Source organism: Barbus barbus, assembly GCF_936440315.1.
Source record: "Barbus barbus genome assembly, chromosome: 8".
NCBI lineage: Eukaryota > Metazoa > Chordata > Actinopteri > Cypriniformes > Cyprinidae > Barbus > Barbus barbus.
Genome location: NC_136736.1, coordinates 19,340,309 through 19,358,806, shown reverse-complemented (window position 1 = coordinate 19,358,806; position 18,498 = coordinate 19,340,309). Strand labels below are relative to the sequence as shown.

The following is an 18,498-nucleotide window of genomic DNA, read 5'->3' as shown; positions in this document are numbered from 1 at the left end:
TTTGCTGTTAAAACTGTGAGATGCCACAGAATATTATCCAATTGCAAACCTGCAGTGCAGATGACAGAAAGGGTCTCGAAATGCATTTTGATTTTGACCTTTTATTTAAAGGTGAAGTTTGTACGATTTTATTTTATGTCAAAAAACATTCTCTTAAGCCAATTTATGGTTCATTGACTAACATTCATGGGTTTATCTTCCCCCAAATTAAAAAATTTACATACGTAACCGAGACGTTAGTTACGGGGCATCAGTTTACATAGATTTGGTTACAGAAGTACATGAGTGTAAGGGCCGTTTGCAATGGTTGTTTGAAAATATGCTTTATTTTGTAATTCTATTGACACTAGTAGCTCAGACACTGCATACAGTACTTAAAGTGGCAATCATGGGTGAGATGCTGGAAAAGCAGCGAGACACAGCACAATGGTTAAAGATCTAGCATGTTAACATATAAAAACAATTAAAAAGCAGCACAGTGGAACACAGAAACATGCTCTGTCTGAACCTACTCTTGTTGTAAAGACTTGAAGTAATGAAGTAAATTATCTGCAAAGTGGACTTCGGGGTACTCTGCCATTCTAAGGGAGATTCCAGCTGATGCTTAGGTTAAAGGGCAATGCAAATGGCATAGGGAATAAGGGAACATCGATCACTACACAGGAAGTAGACAGGGACATTAACTCACCAGCCATTGCACATCAGTCCTACAAGAAATTGGATTAAAATAAACAGTGAAAATGAGTCCAAGTAGTGGTTTGTACATGGTTGTTTGGCTAGAAAGTATGTGAAATTCAACAGTTACAAGGCAACTATCATGTGGTAGATATAAGATATAAAAACAAAAAACAAACAAAAAAAACCTTGCATCTAATAGAATGGTCATTCTATGGAAATGTCAATTTTTCTGTCCCTAGCCTTTACCGAAATATTACACTTGAAAAACACTTTAGGGTTACGATATCTTTATATTTTTTAAATGAAACAATATGTTATTTGAACAATTACACCTTCTTTAGACATCAATGTGGCAATGTTTGTTTTTTAATTAATTATATAGAATTCCAAGCACCAAAAATCTGCTTGTCCCCACAGTCATATACAGAGGGAAAGTGCTTTATTTTGAGGTTAAAAACAGGTTTTTCTACAATTTAATGTATTCATAACTATCAAATATATGATGTAACCATGACTTAAAAAATAAATTCTAAATAAATTATTATAAAATATATAATGGAAGTAGTGGTCCCCTGGAGTTGTGTAACTGGTGTTACCATTTAACAAAAATCTTTTAGTTGGAAATACAAATCACACTGTTGACATCACTAGACTTCCTTCTTCCTATTTTCTGAAGATCTATGAAGAAAGATCACTGAATAGTCCACTGTCTCTTTTCAGTTATCAGAAAGTTTCTCATTTATCTCATGATTTTATATGAAGCTTTGAAGCATTCTTCTTTTGTGATGCTTTTCCAGGCTTTCACCGCAGCCTCTTTCAGTTTTGGGGGGGTTACTCCCTTCAGTCTCTTCTTTAGCAGGTAAAATGCATACTCTACAGGGTTTAAGTGTGGAGATTGACTTGGCCAGTCTAAAACCTTCCACTTCTTGCCCCTGATGAACTCCTTTGTTGTTTTGCCACTATGTTTTGGGTCATTATCTTGCTGCGTGATGAAGGATCTCCCAATCAGTTTGGTTGCATCTTTCTGTAAATTGTCAGACAAAATATTTCTGTAGACTTCTGAGTTAATTTTGCTGCTGCCATCATGTGTCATCATAATGAAGATTAATGAGCCTGTCCCAGAAGAAGCGATGAAAGCCCAAGCCATTACATTACTTGTGTAATGTGTACTATAATGTACACCCGTGTACACTGTGTTTCAGATGAGCTTGAATGTTTGGGATCATGAGCAGATCCTTTCTTTCTCCAAACCTTTCCATCACTTTGGTCCATAAAACCCAGAATTTTTGAGGCTCGTCTCCTATTCTTCTTACTAATGAGTGGTTTGCATCTTCTGGTGTAGCCTCTGTACTTTTGTTCATGAAGGCTTCTGCGAACAGTAGATTGTGATTCCTTCACTTCTGCCCTCTGGAGGTTGTTGCTGATGTCACTAACAGTTGTTTTAGGGTCTTTCTTTACAGCTGTCACAATGTTTCCGTCATCAACTGCAGATGTTTTCCTTGATCTACCGTTTGAGGTGTGTTACTTAGTACACCAGTGGTTTCTTTCTTCCTCAGGAGATTCCAAATGGTTGTACTTGCTATTGCCAATGTTTGTGCAATGGCTTGATTGATTTTTCATCTTCTCTCAGCTTCACAATTGCTCGTTTTTCACCCATAGACACCTCTCTGGTTTTCATGTTGGTTACACATCTAACTAACTATAAATGCAGTCTGCAAGGATCTGAAACTGAGCGCAGACATTCAGTGCTATTTATTGTTTGAATCAATTAATAGGACACACCAGGGCAACAAAACACACCTGTCAGTCACATGTTCCAATACTTCTGGTAACATGAAAAATGGGTGAGTTCAAACAAAAGGTGCTATCTTCTAAGTTGTGTATCAGATCCAGATGAAAATACCTGTAAATAAAAGCTGAAATGTTAATCTCTCATCTCATATTCATCTTTTGATGTCAAACCCAAATGTTTACAGTCTACAGCAAAAATAAAGGAAATGGCCTTACTGTTCCAATACTATTGGAGGGCACTATATCAACATATCTTAAAATTCTTGTATATGTACAATTCAAGTTTTGTCTGTGGTAATTATCTTCAATTTATATACCATGCTTAATGAATAGGGATCAGTGAAACCAGTGAAGGGACCTCGTGAATCAGAATGCAGCTTTTAATTCACCCGAAGCAGACTTCTTACATCTTGACTTGACCTCATTCAGTACATGCATAATATCATAACAATCATGTGAACACGTTAGTTCTGGTGAATGTTGCCTAATATCACACAATTAAATATTTAATTATAATATTAAAAAAATTAAAACAAGTGAAAAATTAAATATGCTTCCCCCAGGAAATAAGTGTTCCCTCTTAATTGTTTTCGTTACTTTTGGAAAATTAGACAAAAGCACTTTTTTCTGTGTCTATGAAAAACGAATAAATGTTGATTCCAGCAAATGTTTAATGATGTTTATATCTGGTGATAGGGAGGCCATGACAAGTGTTTGACTTCCTGGTATTAATAAACCACCACATGCACTGTTGGTAACCTATTTCGTTCTTTCTTTACTTAACGATTACAATGTATAATGCTTGTGAACATTCATTTATGAGGTTATGTGAGAATGTGCTTAGTAGGTTAGTCCAAGCTTTTACAATAGCCCCCTCTTGTGTAAAAATAATGTAAGTGCATTTCCAGACCAACATTTCAATGAATAATGAATGGCACTAGTTGGGAAGTTCCAGGACACTGATTTTAAATAGATTTTTTTTAGATTGCGAGTCCATAGACTGGGGTTTTAGCTGGCAGATATAAAGACACTCAATCAGTGGTGCAATTTTACATTATTTTCATTGGGTTTGGTTGAATTTATCAAACAAAATGTCTTAGGTGCATCAACAAATTTGATTAAGACCAGTCACTGATTTACCAAAAGACTCTGAACAGTAATTTTATTATTCTTAAATGATAGACCTTAGGTAAGGTAGATGGCATACTTAATTGTCAGTGCAAAAATTGTAGTTATTAATGTAATCCATTACATTACACATCTTAGATAATATAATCAGACTACTTTTTAATTACTTTTAGATTCTTACTTTAAATACTAAGAAATAATTACTTTTAAATACAAAGAAAAAGAAAATATTTTACATTTGTTCTTATTATAACATGAAGCGCAGAAAACATTACATTACACCAAGTTTTCCTTAACAGGAGTTTAATAAAAAGCTAATAATTAATGAAATAACAAAAAACATTTTTAGAATAGCAACGATCAAAATAAAAACCTTATTAAAAAAGATGAAACATTTTATTTGTTTACCTGCATGTCATGATCATTAACCAGTGTCAGATACTGTAAATGCAAATGTGTTATTTAATTATTACCTTAAAATGTCTTGAAGTAAATGTTGAGGTTTGGCTGACAACAACAACAACAAAAAATAAGAATCCTTGCATTACAAGTAAATAAGAAATAGCATGAATTAATGTGTTTGAAAGACAAAAGCCTTCCAAAGACAGTGGGGTATTTAACCAAGTAATACTTGATAGTTCAAATAAAAATGAATGTGTTCATCAGTAGTTGATGCAGTGTTAAAATGTTAAGAAACACTTTTTGTAAATCCAGTCATCAAATGATGTGTGGCCTCAATGTAAATCAAACTAATGTATTTCAATCTAATTACTTAAGTAGTTGTATACTTCATTTTGAATGACATAATCCAGAATCTGATTACGTAATCCAGATTACATGTAATTACTTACTACCCAACACTGTTAATTGTGCACGAATAAAAATGTAAAGTGATAGATATACAATCTGGTAATTGGGTTATACCTTTCTTTACTTTGGTACTGATCGTTCAGCCAAAGAAACATTAAAAATGTATTTTCACAAACATATAAATAAATAAATACAAAAACTGATTGTGAAAAAAATGGTTGTGAAAATTAGATACAATTATGTTCAATTGTACACGACCTATTGATCAGACTGTACATCTGATCTGTGGGATATTGTTGAATAGTTAACTAAACCTACAGTTCATGAACAACATTCTTATATATAATTCATAGTGACCATGAGCCGCGATGATTGCGAATGCAGTTTATCTGGACCAGTGTGGTTCAGTCTTATGAGGCACAACCAGCCTCTCGGAAAATTTCCTAATCACTGAGATAAGTGTGATGGGGGAGTAGTTGTTGAGACACGACACAGGAGAGCAAAATAAAAACAAGCCCTATACAATTAATTGCATACATAAATCAAAGCAAGACAGGAATTTGAGAAGCAGCAATGATGTGCCATTTCAAGCAACTTCCATATCTGGCATGAGCAGAAAGAAATTATTGATCTAGGTTGAGCTACACCTCCTACTTTGTTCACAAAGCTCAGCGAGATGTGTTGTCTTACATATTAATTGATGGAATAAATATATTCCTGTCACCCAGATGCACTTCAAACAGATGAATGTGAACATGTTTAGCCTCAGTTGTCAAATTTGACCTCTCAGTCATTTCATCTGAGCACTGATTCGGGTATGACCTGTGATGGACCTGTTCCAGTAATGCTGCAGGAGACCTCAGTAGTCTCCGTTATTGATTTTGGAAAAGGGGAAGGGGGAGGTTCATGGGTTGAGGCTCCAGCAGCCCCTCATCATCACTCCCAACAGCCCCTGTGGCACCCAGCTACCCACAGCTGGAGGTGAACCCCCACTCTCGGAGGAACCTGCCAAGACTATCAAAAACAAGAAAAGGAGAGATTAAGGGTGAAGGAAAAAAAAAATGAGCGAATGAATGTGAGAGAGAGATAAAATGATAACAGGATCAAAGGGACGGAGGAAAGGGAAAATCTTAGCATTTAGAAGTCCTGATCAGTCGGTCCCCTAAGGTGCATTTCTTAATGAGACGTTCACAAGAAGACACGGCGATGAGACTGAGAGGGAAAGGTTTCAGTCTTTCTTTCAAAGACAAATGACAAAAAAAAGTTTGGATTTTAGATGCGGGTTTGAATGTTTCTTTATGTTTTCATTTTCAGTGGGTGGCTGAGGAAGGCCATGTTAATTAAACCTCAGGGAGCTCTGTGCATTTGAATGTCACAGAAATAGCGGCTGCGGCAGGCGGATGGAGCGGGTATGCAAACATGTTGACTATGCAGTATGCATTAAGGCAGGAGACATCAAGTTGGTGCTAATTTGCGCGCAGCTATTCCTGCACACGCCGGTCCTCTCTGTAGTTTCCCCAGCTGTAAGTTATTAATGTTTGTCATTAGACACATTATGCTTGAGGACAGTGACTAGAAACAAGCACATTTATATGGGACAAATATTTACAATAGCATGCTCTCGAGTATTCGAAGAAGAAAGCATCCAAACTACATTAACGAATGGTAATTAACCACAAGGGCCCCCTGATCCAGGGTGGCAGATAAATTGGTCCCTGAGATGCTTAGGACAGTCTTGAGCTAATCCTTCATTACAAAAAGATAAATGCAAACGACATCATTAGCATAAAACTGATTAGATAAAACGTAGAATTCTTATGGTTAATTTTTGAACGGATGGCTTTACAAGGTTTCTAATTGTATGCAAAGGGGAAAAGAGTGAAAAACAATGGAGAAAGTGAAATTATATATCATCTAAAATATAAGGATGGTTTCTTAACACACAAATTTGACAGATTTTTAATCAAAACAGACATAAGAATGTGTCTTAAGATTTATATATATATATATATGAATATATATATAAATCTTTTTAAAAAAATAAAAAATCAATTGCGCAATCATTTACATACATAGTCGCCTATATTATATATTGTGTATTTTTTTTTTGCTGCTTTGTACATTGGTTATTGGCTATTTCCTGTTATTTTGTTTCATTACCTGTGTCCTGTCCTGTTACTGTCTTTCTGTTGCACTGTGGAGCTTCTGTCACTATAACAAATTCCTTGTATGTGTAAACATACTTGGCCAATAAAGTTCATTCTGATTCTGAATTATAAAAAAAACATGAATTACACATCGTTATTGGTGCAACTGAAATGTATTTATAATGGTGTTGACACTACCTCTAAGGCACCATTAAACTGTTTATACAGTGTATGTATTTTACACCTTATCTCCATCTACAAATAAATGCAGTGTTCAAATGTGAACTGAATAGTAATTACTAAAATACAGAAAAATGGTCAGGTCTCAATTACGGTGATGAACATATTGCTACAACCAAATGAATGCAACCTCCATTCACAATTTTAGTTCATAGAAATCTCTGCATTAAACGCATTCTCATAAACTGTCCTTAGTTACTATTGAGAAATTCAAATGGTTGATCCACAACTCATTCAGTCACGAAACATAACTTCTAAATAATATACACCATCTACATCAAGTTTATATATTATTTAAAATTGTGCAATATTATTGATAATCGAAGACAAGGATGCATACAAAAACAAATGAGCTAAAAACAAATAATACCAAGAATTTATTTAAATATGATACTCCTGCAAAATCTTGAGCCTTGATTTTGATTGACGTTTTCTGAGGCCACATAAACATAGTGGTGTGAATTTACACTGACATGCTAATGTGTTTAAAATATTCTTAATGTGCAAAAAAAAAAAATCAATTGCGCAATCATTTACATACAAGTAAAACACTAGATCAAATAAAGAAATAGTAATCTCCCCAACATTTGGTACTCAATTTCAAAAAGTAGTTTCTGTGATCTGTAAAATTCAAATGAAAGCACTGCATCTCTTCATCTGCCAACCAATCAATGTTTTTTCTTTAAAAGGCATTTTAAGTTGTATCATTTTTCCCAAGAGTTTGTTGTGTGAGGAACAGGGCTACAAGAGGGTAAGAGCAGAAAACGGGTGGAGTACTGTGTAGATAAGGGGCTTCCGCTGCCATGCAGGGCACACTCCATCTTACAGAAGTATTACAGTCTCTTGCTCCCTTTCAGTCTTTTTTTTTTCCTCCGGTCAGGCATTTTTGCTGACTGCAGCTGTAAGTGCAGCCAGTTCCTCTGTCAGCACTTTGCCCTCCTTCATCTTCACCAGCATGGCGTCCATCAGCAGGCCTGCAGAGGGGATCTAGGGAGAGAGAGAGAGAGAGAGGGGCAAAGAAAAGAAAAGCTGTCAAAAAGAAGAGAGAGGCTTTTTTCCTTTGCCTTTTTTGACACCAGACAGCTTCTCCGGGGTGTCTTTGGCTTTGATGACGACTCTAACCTGTGATGAAACTCAAAACTTCACTCTGATTAATAATGACAAGGAACAAATTCAAGGAACAGGTCACGAAGGCTTTTCTTATTTTGTGAAAAACCAGCCGAACACATTTCCTCAAACAGTAAATGGGATTGTTCTGAGGTCTGATTTGCTGCCACGCCACTCACGGCCTGCTACCGCTCCTAGCAATGCAAGGAACGAGGAAGGGATGCTAAACCCGCTGCGTCTGTGTCTGCTCTGTGCTAAAGCCAAGCACGGAGGCTGCACTAACCTTTACTCTGACTTCGCTTTCTTCTTCCCCCCTGAAACCTTCTCAAGTACTCTGTGGTAATTAGCATTGGGGATCAAAGGCTTGCATCATCCATAAATATTGAATTAAACTTTTCTAAAAGACATACAGTAACATGCATTTTTTATATTCTTCATTGAGCGACTTCGCACAGAAAAATAAATGGTGTTAACTCCGGCAGAAGCCTGTGTGTCAGGCTGAAAAGAGAGACGTGTAAACGCAAGTGCAACAGAGATGCATCGCAAATGAAGAGGAAAAAAAGTCGGAAGGAGAAAAGTGTGCGTCTCATTAGGGAGAGAGGGAGCCGTGTTTTCTCCTGGGGCAGGTAGACTGGAGTAGAAGCCGGTCTCCGTGCTGACTTCATCAAAAGCCCGCTTGAGCGGTGCTAAACTTCAACTACAGAGGAAATGGCTGCAGGGGTTATGGCACAGGAATGTAATATTATTTAATTACTCTTAAAAATGTGCCATTTTATTGCACAACGCAGAAATGCTACAGCATCTGATGCCACGCAAGCCTGGGAGGCCTAAGTCACATCTTGGCTGTGCTCGCTCAAACAGGCCCGCAGGGACAGCAGACTCCGTCATTATCATGTAACAGCTGCTTTAGCAGGTAATCTCCTCCCTTTGGACAGCCCTGGTGAGCTGTTCACTATTCAACAAAGCTCTCTTTTGGCCTGCGTTTTCAATTCCAGGAGTTGATTCGGAATCGACTGGCCTGGCCTGAGGAGAAGTGGGGGGAAAAAAACCCTGCAACAATATGAAGGTGTTTTATAGTCCAATTAAGTGACGCTGGTTTCATAGAGTGTGAAGGTGCCTGGGGCGAAGCTACAGGCCCAGTCACAATACTCTCAGCTTCATCCCGCTAAGACACACACACACACACACCCACGGATACTCTCTCTAAATGGACTGATCAGGCCCTTTTGTAATCAGCCGTAAGAGAAGCTTTCGTGAGGCCAATTTATGCGTGAGCCAAGAGGAGATTTGCGTGAAAGCTGTTTTGAGAAATCCACGCAGTGACGCTGCATTTTGAGTCAAATATCTGTAAAGCACTGTTGCTTCCTGTGCCGAAGAAATGCTCAAATCTGTTGGCAAACAGCTCTTCTGAAGCCACTTCCATGCATCTTGATGAATTCTCCCCCATCTAGGCCACCATGAAGTGCGGATGATTAAATAATGATTAAAAAAAGCATGGCGTTCTATGATCACGGAAGAATATAAAGCTTTCTGATCTTTGATCTTCGCAAAATTAATTTGAAATCAAAATGATTGAACGTGGGAATAACAAAAAAATAAAAACAACAACCAAAACACCCAAGACCTACTAAAGTCTGCATTTGATTAGAAGATAATGAATGTGTCACATGTGGGAAAACAAGAGATCAGGTAAGAAAATCAAGCGTAGCACCAATCTATTCTTCTGTGCCAGTAATTACCCACCCTGCAATGCCTCTCTTCCCATTCTCCTTTTCAAACCACTGGAGACCAATATGAAAGGGAATTGGACACTTGGGGCTACAGATACTTGTAATTAAAACTCCTTTTTTTAAATGTTGTTTCTTACATCGTCAGGTCTATACAACCTGAGCTGGTAGATCTGACCTAAATACACTGTAGAATAAATATGGAGCACTCCCCAAGTCTTTGTTCCCTTTCTCTCTCATTAGGAACTGATGGAGGGGAGGGAGCAGAATGAGGATCAAACAATAGCATCACGCTCAGAGCAGAGTGGTCTGTTGACGATGCTGTCATGTTAGGTTCACTGGTGCTTGACATCACTAGTACTGATGAATGCATATGGAGTGACGGTCATTACGTGGAAGGAGAATGATGTCGTACTGGTCAATAGTGAACAAGAGGTTCCACAATCTCCAGTTTAAAAGCTATTAGATCTGTACTCTTTGTATTGAATTGTTGGTTTCAAATAGGTTTGAAAAAGAAAATGACTCTGAATGACTCTAAAAATTGTCATGTAGTTTAATCATACAATAAAAAGTATACATTTTATGGTTTAAAATATATATATTTTAAATTTATGTATTTACAAATATCTTGAATTAATCAATGGTGTATATCAGTTTTTTGGGAAGTCGACCCACAATACTACCTGCATTAACATGACTTATTCTTTTCTGCTCAATATGGTAGTTTGTAATATTTCATTCTTTTAATGAGGCTTTTTAATTCATTATGATATAAGGACACCTGAATCACCCCAACATTTATTATTATTATTATTTTTTTTTTTTGGCCCTAGTTAAATCTAGAACTAAAGCAAAAAAAAAAACCTATTAAAATCAAATTCAGTAATAGAAATAAAGACCCAAACGTAAATACTAGATGAAAAACTGAAATGAAAATTAAATTAAAACTATTAAGAAATATATACTGTACATATATATAACAAAATAAATTAAATTAAAAATTAAAAAATGACAAGAGCACGACAAAATGAATAAAAATGAAAACAGAAAAACTAATACAACACATTAAAAATACTATAAAAGTCTATAAATACTAAAATAACACTGATGCCCCCCCCCCTCAATATTAATTCAGATATTAAAAATATTCATCATATAGGAGGTGTAGTCAAGTTACCACATGTTTATATTTTCTAAATTATTTTGCTGAACAAATTAAAGAATTAAAAAAAAATGTTTAAATGATGGGGGCTTGAAAATCTGTGCAATGGAAATAAGATGTTAAGTATTGGCTCCAATATTAAAAGAAAAAAAAAAAGAAGCTGACACAAAGATTACTGTGGGCTGCAGCTCTGCCAATTCCAGTCACTGCTTTAATTGCCGCAGCAATTAAATTAAGTTTATATAGTGCCACATTCCTTCAGCATGTAGCTGGTTTACATTTTGCCCCCTAAAAACTAATCACCCCCATATATGTCAAAAAATGTGGAAAATCTCAGTGTAAGCCTAACAGAACAGAAATATTACAGCCGGAATTACAGCATTACAATCCAAATTCTGCTGGTCATGAAGTAATACCAGAATGGAGGGGGCCACGACTTCTGAAATGACTCTGTGCTGTCGGGCCGAGATGAATGTGGTTGATAAATGACTAGAGGCAGGGTGGCTCAGTTCATTAGCTCTAACAGTCATTTCCATCTCTTCATAAAGGCTGTGGTGTTATAATTTACCTCTAGTCAATAATTAGGAATCCACAAATAAACGCAAGCAATTAAATGTCTACTGCTACTGGGCGAAGGGGGTCCCTGGGCTAGATGAGGGTTTGCGGGTGGACACTCAGCATAGGATGGGTTATTCACGGCCTGACACGTTAAGCCGCAGGGAGCACTGTGGACTAAATGCTTATAGGTTGGTGATGTTATTCCCAGGTTGTGACCCTCAAGTGAGGAAGTGTTGTTGTCTCATTAAGAGAGAAGGGAATGAGTTTAGAGGTGCTTGGAGCACGTTGTGGCAAGAAAAGGGGAAATAAAAAGCGAGATATCCAAAGAGAGAGAGAGAGATATGTTCATTAATGTTATCTGAGGCTAGCAAAGCGGAAATACTCTGTGGCAAAGGCAACAGATCAGAAGCAACAGCCCGTAAGCTTTTGTGTGATTTCCTTTCCTGCACGACTCAGACAGGCAGATAAAATGACATGAGAGTGAAAGGCACCTCTTCAAAATGCGCTCACTGAGTCCCAACATTATTCTGACATGCATGAGCTTGTTACGTTGACATGTGGCACTGGAGTGATGGCTGTGGTATTGACAGGGCCACAGCAGTAATAGGAAGTCGTCACAGTAGTTCCGCCATTAGTGGCTGACAGTGACAGCTCACGCTATACACAGAGACTGACAGGCGAGAGAAAAGACCTCGCTTAGGTATCACACACACACACACAAACCCCCATATTACCAATCCTGATTTTCCACAAAAACGGCCGTAGTACTGACACATAACGCCCATGGAACTTCCCATACACCAGTGGCTTTGCAGTATCGTATAAAGATCAAACAACCTAGGCTCACTGGAAAAATATGCCTCTACCTAAATTTTTACTCCAAATTACCAGAATGTACCTGTATGTATGAAATGAACACGAGAGGGCATTAAAAGACCAGCAATTTTTATTCATTTTCACACAAGTTGTGATAACAGGGCAGATTATCAATTAATAAATGCTTATTTTTGTGCAGTTCTTAGCACAATACTATGCTATAGTATGCAATACTATGATCTCAAATTGCTATTATCATAGGCGTAAAGGTGTAAAGCAATAAATAAATTGAAACCTAAATTTTTCCATTTGCATCACACAATGGTAAACTTGCTCGGTAGCTCACCTGGTACAGAATTACACTATCAACGAGGAATGCTCGGGTAGGACTCCCATGAAACTTGTCACAATAAAAGGGCTCAAAGACCTGTGGAAGCAAGCTAAAATGCGTTTTGAGCAGAGGTGGGTAGTAACGAGTTACATTTACTTCGTTACATTTACTTGAGTCAATTTTTTGGGTAACATACTTTTAGAGTATATTTAAAGATGGGTACTTTTACTCTTACTCAAGTACATTTTTAGTGAAAAAACGGTACTTTTACTTCGTTACTGTAGGCGATGCTCCTCTCGTTACTTAATCTTAATGCAATACAAGTTAAAAATGATTAAATTTTTCCAAACGCGCCGTCTACTTTTCTCTGGGCAATGAGAGATGCCCATTCGCGAATGATTCATTCTTTTGAGTCAATTCTGTTTAAAAGGCTTGATCAAACCAGTTGGCAAACCAGTGAATCGGTTTAAAAACATCAAGAGCGTTGAGCGCAGCGGCACGCGACCTGTTCCAGGAGGAATACCATTGCCTAGACACAATTAATATTGATATTTTCACAATATTTACGCTCGCAGAAATATAGGCTACATTTGTACATTTTGCAGAACACACGGAAGAGGATCCGTCAATGTGCTTGTGTTTCGTTATGTTCAGATGTTCGGTAGCCGGTCATGTTTTCACTCTTCTCCGTGTCAGAGGTCAGAGGTATACATACAGACATATATTCATTTTCATCAGCTGTTACTCCAGTTTTCAGAATCATATGATCCTTCAGAAATCATTCTAATATATTGATTAATACCAGTGTTGGAAACAGTTTTGCTGCTTAATATTTTTTGGAACCTGTGACATTTTGTTCAGGATTATTTGATGAATAGAAAGCTAAAAGAACATCATTGATAAATTTACATATTGGAATGATTTCTGAAGGATTATGTGACACTGAAGACTGGCGTAAAGGCTGATGAAAATTCAGATTTGGATCACTGAAAGAAATTACATAAAAAAAAATAATAAATAAAAATCTTTTGAACGGCAGTACACACACACACATTACATCAATTTTATCTATATATCTAAATAAAAATAGACTATAGATATAGAGTATATGATCCAAAGTAACTAGTAACTAACTACTTGAGTCGTTTTTTTATCCAATACTTTTTTACTCTTACTCAAGTAACTATTCAGACTATTACTTTTACTTGAGTAAATATTTCTAGAAGTACTTTTACTTGAGTACAGTTTTTGAGTACTCTACCCACCTCTGGTTTTGTTTTTTGCAAAGGTGATTAACCTTTTATTGTCACTTACCAGGGATTTCTTTTCTGAACTGATTCGTACGAGTATCAACATAAACCAAATGCTGCCACAAACAAAAAACGGAACATTTTAGTGCCCCTTTTCTGGACATTTTACTTCAAAAAAATGTCATGAAATGTGCAACACAAAATGTAATATTAATTTGCAGCAATGCCGCCACAGGCGTGTTTTTCCAATGAGCTTGGGATGTGATCAAAACATGCAAGTACAACATAAACAAATTGCAACATTGACCTAGTGGTCTGTTTCTTCCTTCCCCCCAAAAAGAGAACATAAAAAAGCTCACCTGCCAATAAACTCGCTTGATCACTAGCCAGAGGAAGAGCCACCCTCCCTGTGGAGCGCGTTAGGAGACGGAGGGTGTAAAAAAACAGGATGAGCATGTTGAAAGAAAAGAAAAACTAACTCGCGGGTCACCATGTCGGTGTCAGCGCACCTCTCTGGGGACTCAGGCTGGTCTCAGCCTTGTCATACAGCGAGCAGTTGTGTCGGCCGAGTCGAGAAAACGTCGATAGCAGCTTGCCTGTGAAGAGTCTCCTGCGGGCCGCTGCTCTGTTTGTGTGTATGTGTATGTATGCGAGTGTGTCAATAGCAGCCTGCTGGTGGAGAGTCTCTAGTGGAGCTTGGCTCAATCTCCCTGCATCGACAGACCTGCCAGATCAATACTTGGCCCACCACTAACAAGATGCTTCGGGGTCTCACAGCCCAGCAGAGGAAGCAAGAGAAAGAGAGAGAGAAAAAGAAGGAGAGAGAGAGACTGAGCTGCCTGATGGCAGTCTTCAGAGTCCTCTAAAGTGTCCAGCGGCGAGAGGCAGAGATATGCAGACCGGGTATAAACAGGTCACAGAGGTCAAAGGCCAAAGCCACTAGCAATGTAGTGACACGTCAGAGCCTGTGAATCATACTAGATGCACGTTTCAGGCTGACAGCCAAACAGACACACACACACACACACACACACGGAGGAGAAATCATAAATACTTTAATGATCTCCTAGATATTACTGCTAAGAGATTTAATTTTATTCATAACAAATAAACACTGCATGTGAAAATACGCTAAAGTTTGGAATTTGGAGTAACTCTTGAGCTAATTCAGTCAATCTTAATATGAATAACATGAATATTCGGCGTGAACAAGATTTTGAATTTGGAAACAATGGTTTCTTATTGAGCCTTTCACACCGGGAGCTAAGTTTTTGTTTTCTTTGTTGAGTGTGTTGATTTTTTTTTTCACTTGCGATGAAGCACATCGATCAGAAAGATTTGAACTCTGGGTAATGTCTTTGGAGCTGCTGCAGATACACATATCAGAACATTTGGTGGTGCTCATGCACTAAAAAAAACTGGACAATGGAGCAGCAGCCTTCACACTCCACACGTTAAGCCTAAGCCTGAAAATGTATCTAAATAAAATGTTTACAGTTCGCTTTACACCGCACGCATAACCTACAACTAGCCAATGGTTTGAATGAAATATTACTCAAAAGTTCAGTCCCCCCATCAATATTCTTTTGTCTAGATTTTTGCACATATTTACATTTACCCACAATTAATTACTTTTATTTGTTGACTTTGCATGAATTACCTTTTTAATAAAATCTAAGAAAAGATTAAAATAATTTTAAGTAATTAATGATTTGTATCGTAGTTAATGCTTACAGTTCTGAGTGTGAACTATTTATTTGCACAATACATTCTTATATATTTGCACTGTATATAAGAAATGGGACAGAGGTAAATTTATGCAACATTCTTCTCACTCGCCAATTTGTTTTTAGAATTGTATATTCTATATTTTGAGTATTTATTAAAATGAATCAAAACAAATTACGCAAATCTTTAATAACTATATGATACCTTTCATAATACAAATTTAGACATCATTTATAGACCAACGCTTTTACTGCTGACCTTTCATAATTAAATTCCACATGGAAAATTATTTATTTTAGCTAAACATTACATCTGTTACATTTGTTTTTTGATTATTGTTGAAATTATAGTCCTGAGCTTCTCGTGCTTCTGTTCTTCTGCTGAAAAATGCGTACACATCGCACCATCTATTGTACCATGATTTTGCTTTCTGTTCAGCCTGACAAATATAGACCAGTGTATAGACCATTCATCTGCGTTTTCTTTCACTTTTTCACGGTGTGAAAGGGCCATAAAATATTAATATGTACATTTTAATATCTGCAGGATTTGTTTAAAAAAGGTCAATTACACTAAAAGCACAACATTAACAAAATTATGAATACTGAAAAAATGTGAATACTGAAAAAAAAAATAAAAAAAATAATTGCTGATTAAATCAAACCTGCTGCTGAAGGATGTGTTGTACATGTTCAGCCCAATCGGTGTCTGGCCCACGACCCACAAACGCCTCCTCACACTGCAAATCACAAAACATGGCCGGAAATGCTGTTAAAAGCCATGAAGAGAATACTTAAACTTCTTTTGTGTGGGTGTGTGAGAGTGCCATGGTGCCATTGGATGACCCCAAGAGTGCTTCAGCTTATACATGTGGAAATTATGAAAAAATAAATAAATAACAAAATAAAATAAAATAAAAATAATGTACATTGAACACCCATGCGTACAATTTTGGCAGATATAATCAGAATATTCACATGTACAAATTATGCCAAACAAATGTTTGGTTGGCAATAATAATAAGGATAATGCAACTTGAGTGTTTATTTGAGAACTGAGTCTTATTTATGTTTCCATTTGTAATTCCCATGTTATTCTGTAGCTATACAGTAAGTTTGGTTTCCCACAATACTGACCTCATCTGTGTCCAGCATGTTCACCAGGTCTGTTTCTGTCATGTTGAGGATAGACGCTGCTTTCACTAGTGAGCATTTAGACATTGTGTTTCCTTCTCTTTCACTCTTTTTCTTCCTCCTCAAACGGGCTTTAATATCCTGCACATCCTGTGCCAACCGATTAGCCAGTGTCTTATCAATAAAAATAGAAAAAAAAAACATAAGCATAAACATTTTCTGTTATAGTACAATCTAGAGTGGCTAAAGGTATAATGAACGTGGTGTGATCAAGAACTCAATGTTAGGGATGCTTTTGTTGAATTGAGAGCGGCCTGAATGAAGAGCCGAATGCTCCTTGACTTTTGATACAAGACGCACTAAAATTTCGAAGGTGCTCGTGTTGATTTAGAAAGGAATTGCACAGAGATACCAAGCTCTTAAAAAAACACACTATGCTTTATTAGAATTTTTTTGTGTGGCACATATTTTTTGAGACATTCTCAGAAGAGTGTAAATAATGGGGAGACAAGAGGTTCTTAAAATGGCGGTGGGGAACTTTGGATCTTATTCTTTGTTGCGCCCGTTGTGGGCCGAGCTAAATGGTTGAAAAAAGTTGTTGCTAAATATGTTAAATGTTAAAGCTGCCACTGTACATGAGAAAGTCAATAAAGTGAGCTCCCCTTTGTTTCATTTTCAGCTTATTGATCGCAGCAATAATCTCTTGTATCATTCCCCATAAGCCTTGTGAAAACCTGACCTTGGAATGGACAGTCTGCGTGTGTATGATTCCTGCATGGTCCCGGTTAACTCACAGAAGTATAAGTGAGAGCAATCACACACTGTTGATCAGAGCACAGTTCTTTGGGGCATGCTCCATTTCCCACATCTCCCCACCACCATTATTTGTTTCATAAAGCCTTCATCATAAATACTTCAAATGGATCTTCATTATATTTCAGGGGATGCTATTGGATTACATAAAGGCTAGTCTTGCGTCCTGTTGTTCACACACTGGGAATGTGCAGTGATGCCATTAAAAACTAAAGCAATTTAACTTGCAGATGTCTCTATCAGTTGTGAACTCTAAAAACAATATTTATGTTCATTTGGGACTGGGGAAGGGTATTAGGTGTACTTCAAAGCAGAAGTGACTTAACATACTGCAATGGAGCGTAAATGTGCAGTTTGCTTCCAAGAAAAAAAAAAAAAAAGCTATTTTAAGAGACTCATTGACCTTCACATACAGTCAAGAGGGTGTTCATTTTCAGTTTTTCTTTTCTCTTATATTTTAACAAAGTTTCTTTACTGCATATTTTTTTTGGAAAAAAATTATTGCAGGAAGAACTAAAAATGTACATTGCACAAAATGTGCTTTTACAAGTTTCTTTTATCCACTCTCCACCCAGAATGAATAATACAAAATAAAATTGCACCCTTTTCAAAATAGAAATTCATTGTGTTTGATTCCAAGGTATGTTTTAGTTAATATGGTATTTTCTCAAATTTCAAAAACAGCATTACATTCCACAGTGGAACTGGTGGGGGTTTGCTTTAATTTCTAGTTAAGTAGTATTCTTCTCTGCCAAAAGACATTAAAAAACCATGAGAGTCCTGACATTTTTTTGGACATGACAACACCTTCTTCTGGCATTTTCTTACAATATGCCTTAGACCAAATATTAAATATAGCCATCCAAAAATCAGATAGTCTGGGGCAAAAAAAAAATCTATATTCTCCGATAAGAATTTCATCATTTATTTTGTCACTTTTTTTTTATCCTGCAAAACATTAAAATAAATTTTAATTCAGAAATTAATAATATGTTCATTATGTCAATTCAACAGATTACAAAAAAGAACGTCATGTCATTAAGTTATACACTTAATAATTCAATATAAATTGCATTTTC

General features: G+C 36.7%; 1 protein-coding gene across 2 annotated transcripts in view; it reads right to left on the bottom strand.

Moving 5' to 3' along the window:
• Positions 1-7,149: 7,149 nt before the first annotated feature.
• The window catches only part of LOC306874429 (centlein-like), a 105,612-nt gene continuing 94,263 nt past the window's right edge, over positions 7,150-18,498 (bottom strand). Inside the window, exons 24-26 of one of the 2 annotated variants that reach the window (XM_079424470.1) lie at positions 16,610-16,780; positions 16,138-16,212; positions 7,150-7,781 (exon numbers count right to left, since the gene is read on the bottom strand). In XM_079424470.1, the coding sequence (XP_079280596.1) occupies positions 7,671-7,781; positions 16,138-16,212; positions 16,610-16,780 (357 nt within the window). In that variant the 3' untranslated portion in view covers positions 7,150-7,670. The remainder of the gene's footprint in view (positions 7,782-16,137; positions 16,213-16,609; positions 16,781-18,498) is intronic. The other variant, XM_079424471.1, reaches the window with a different exon arrangement.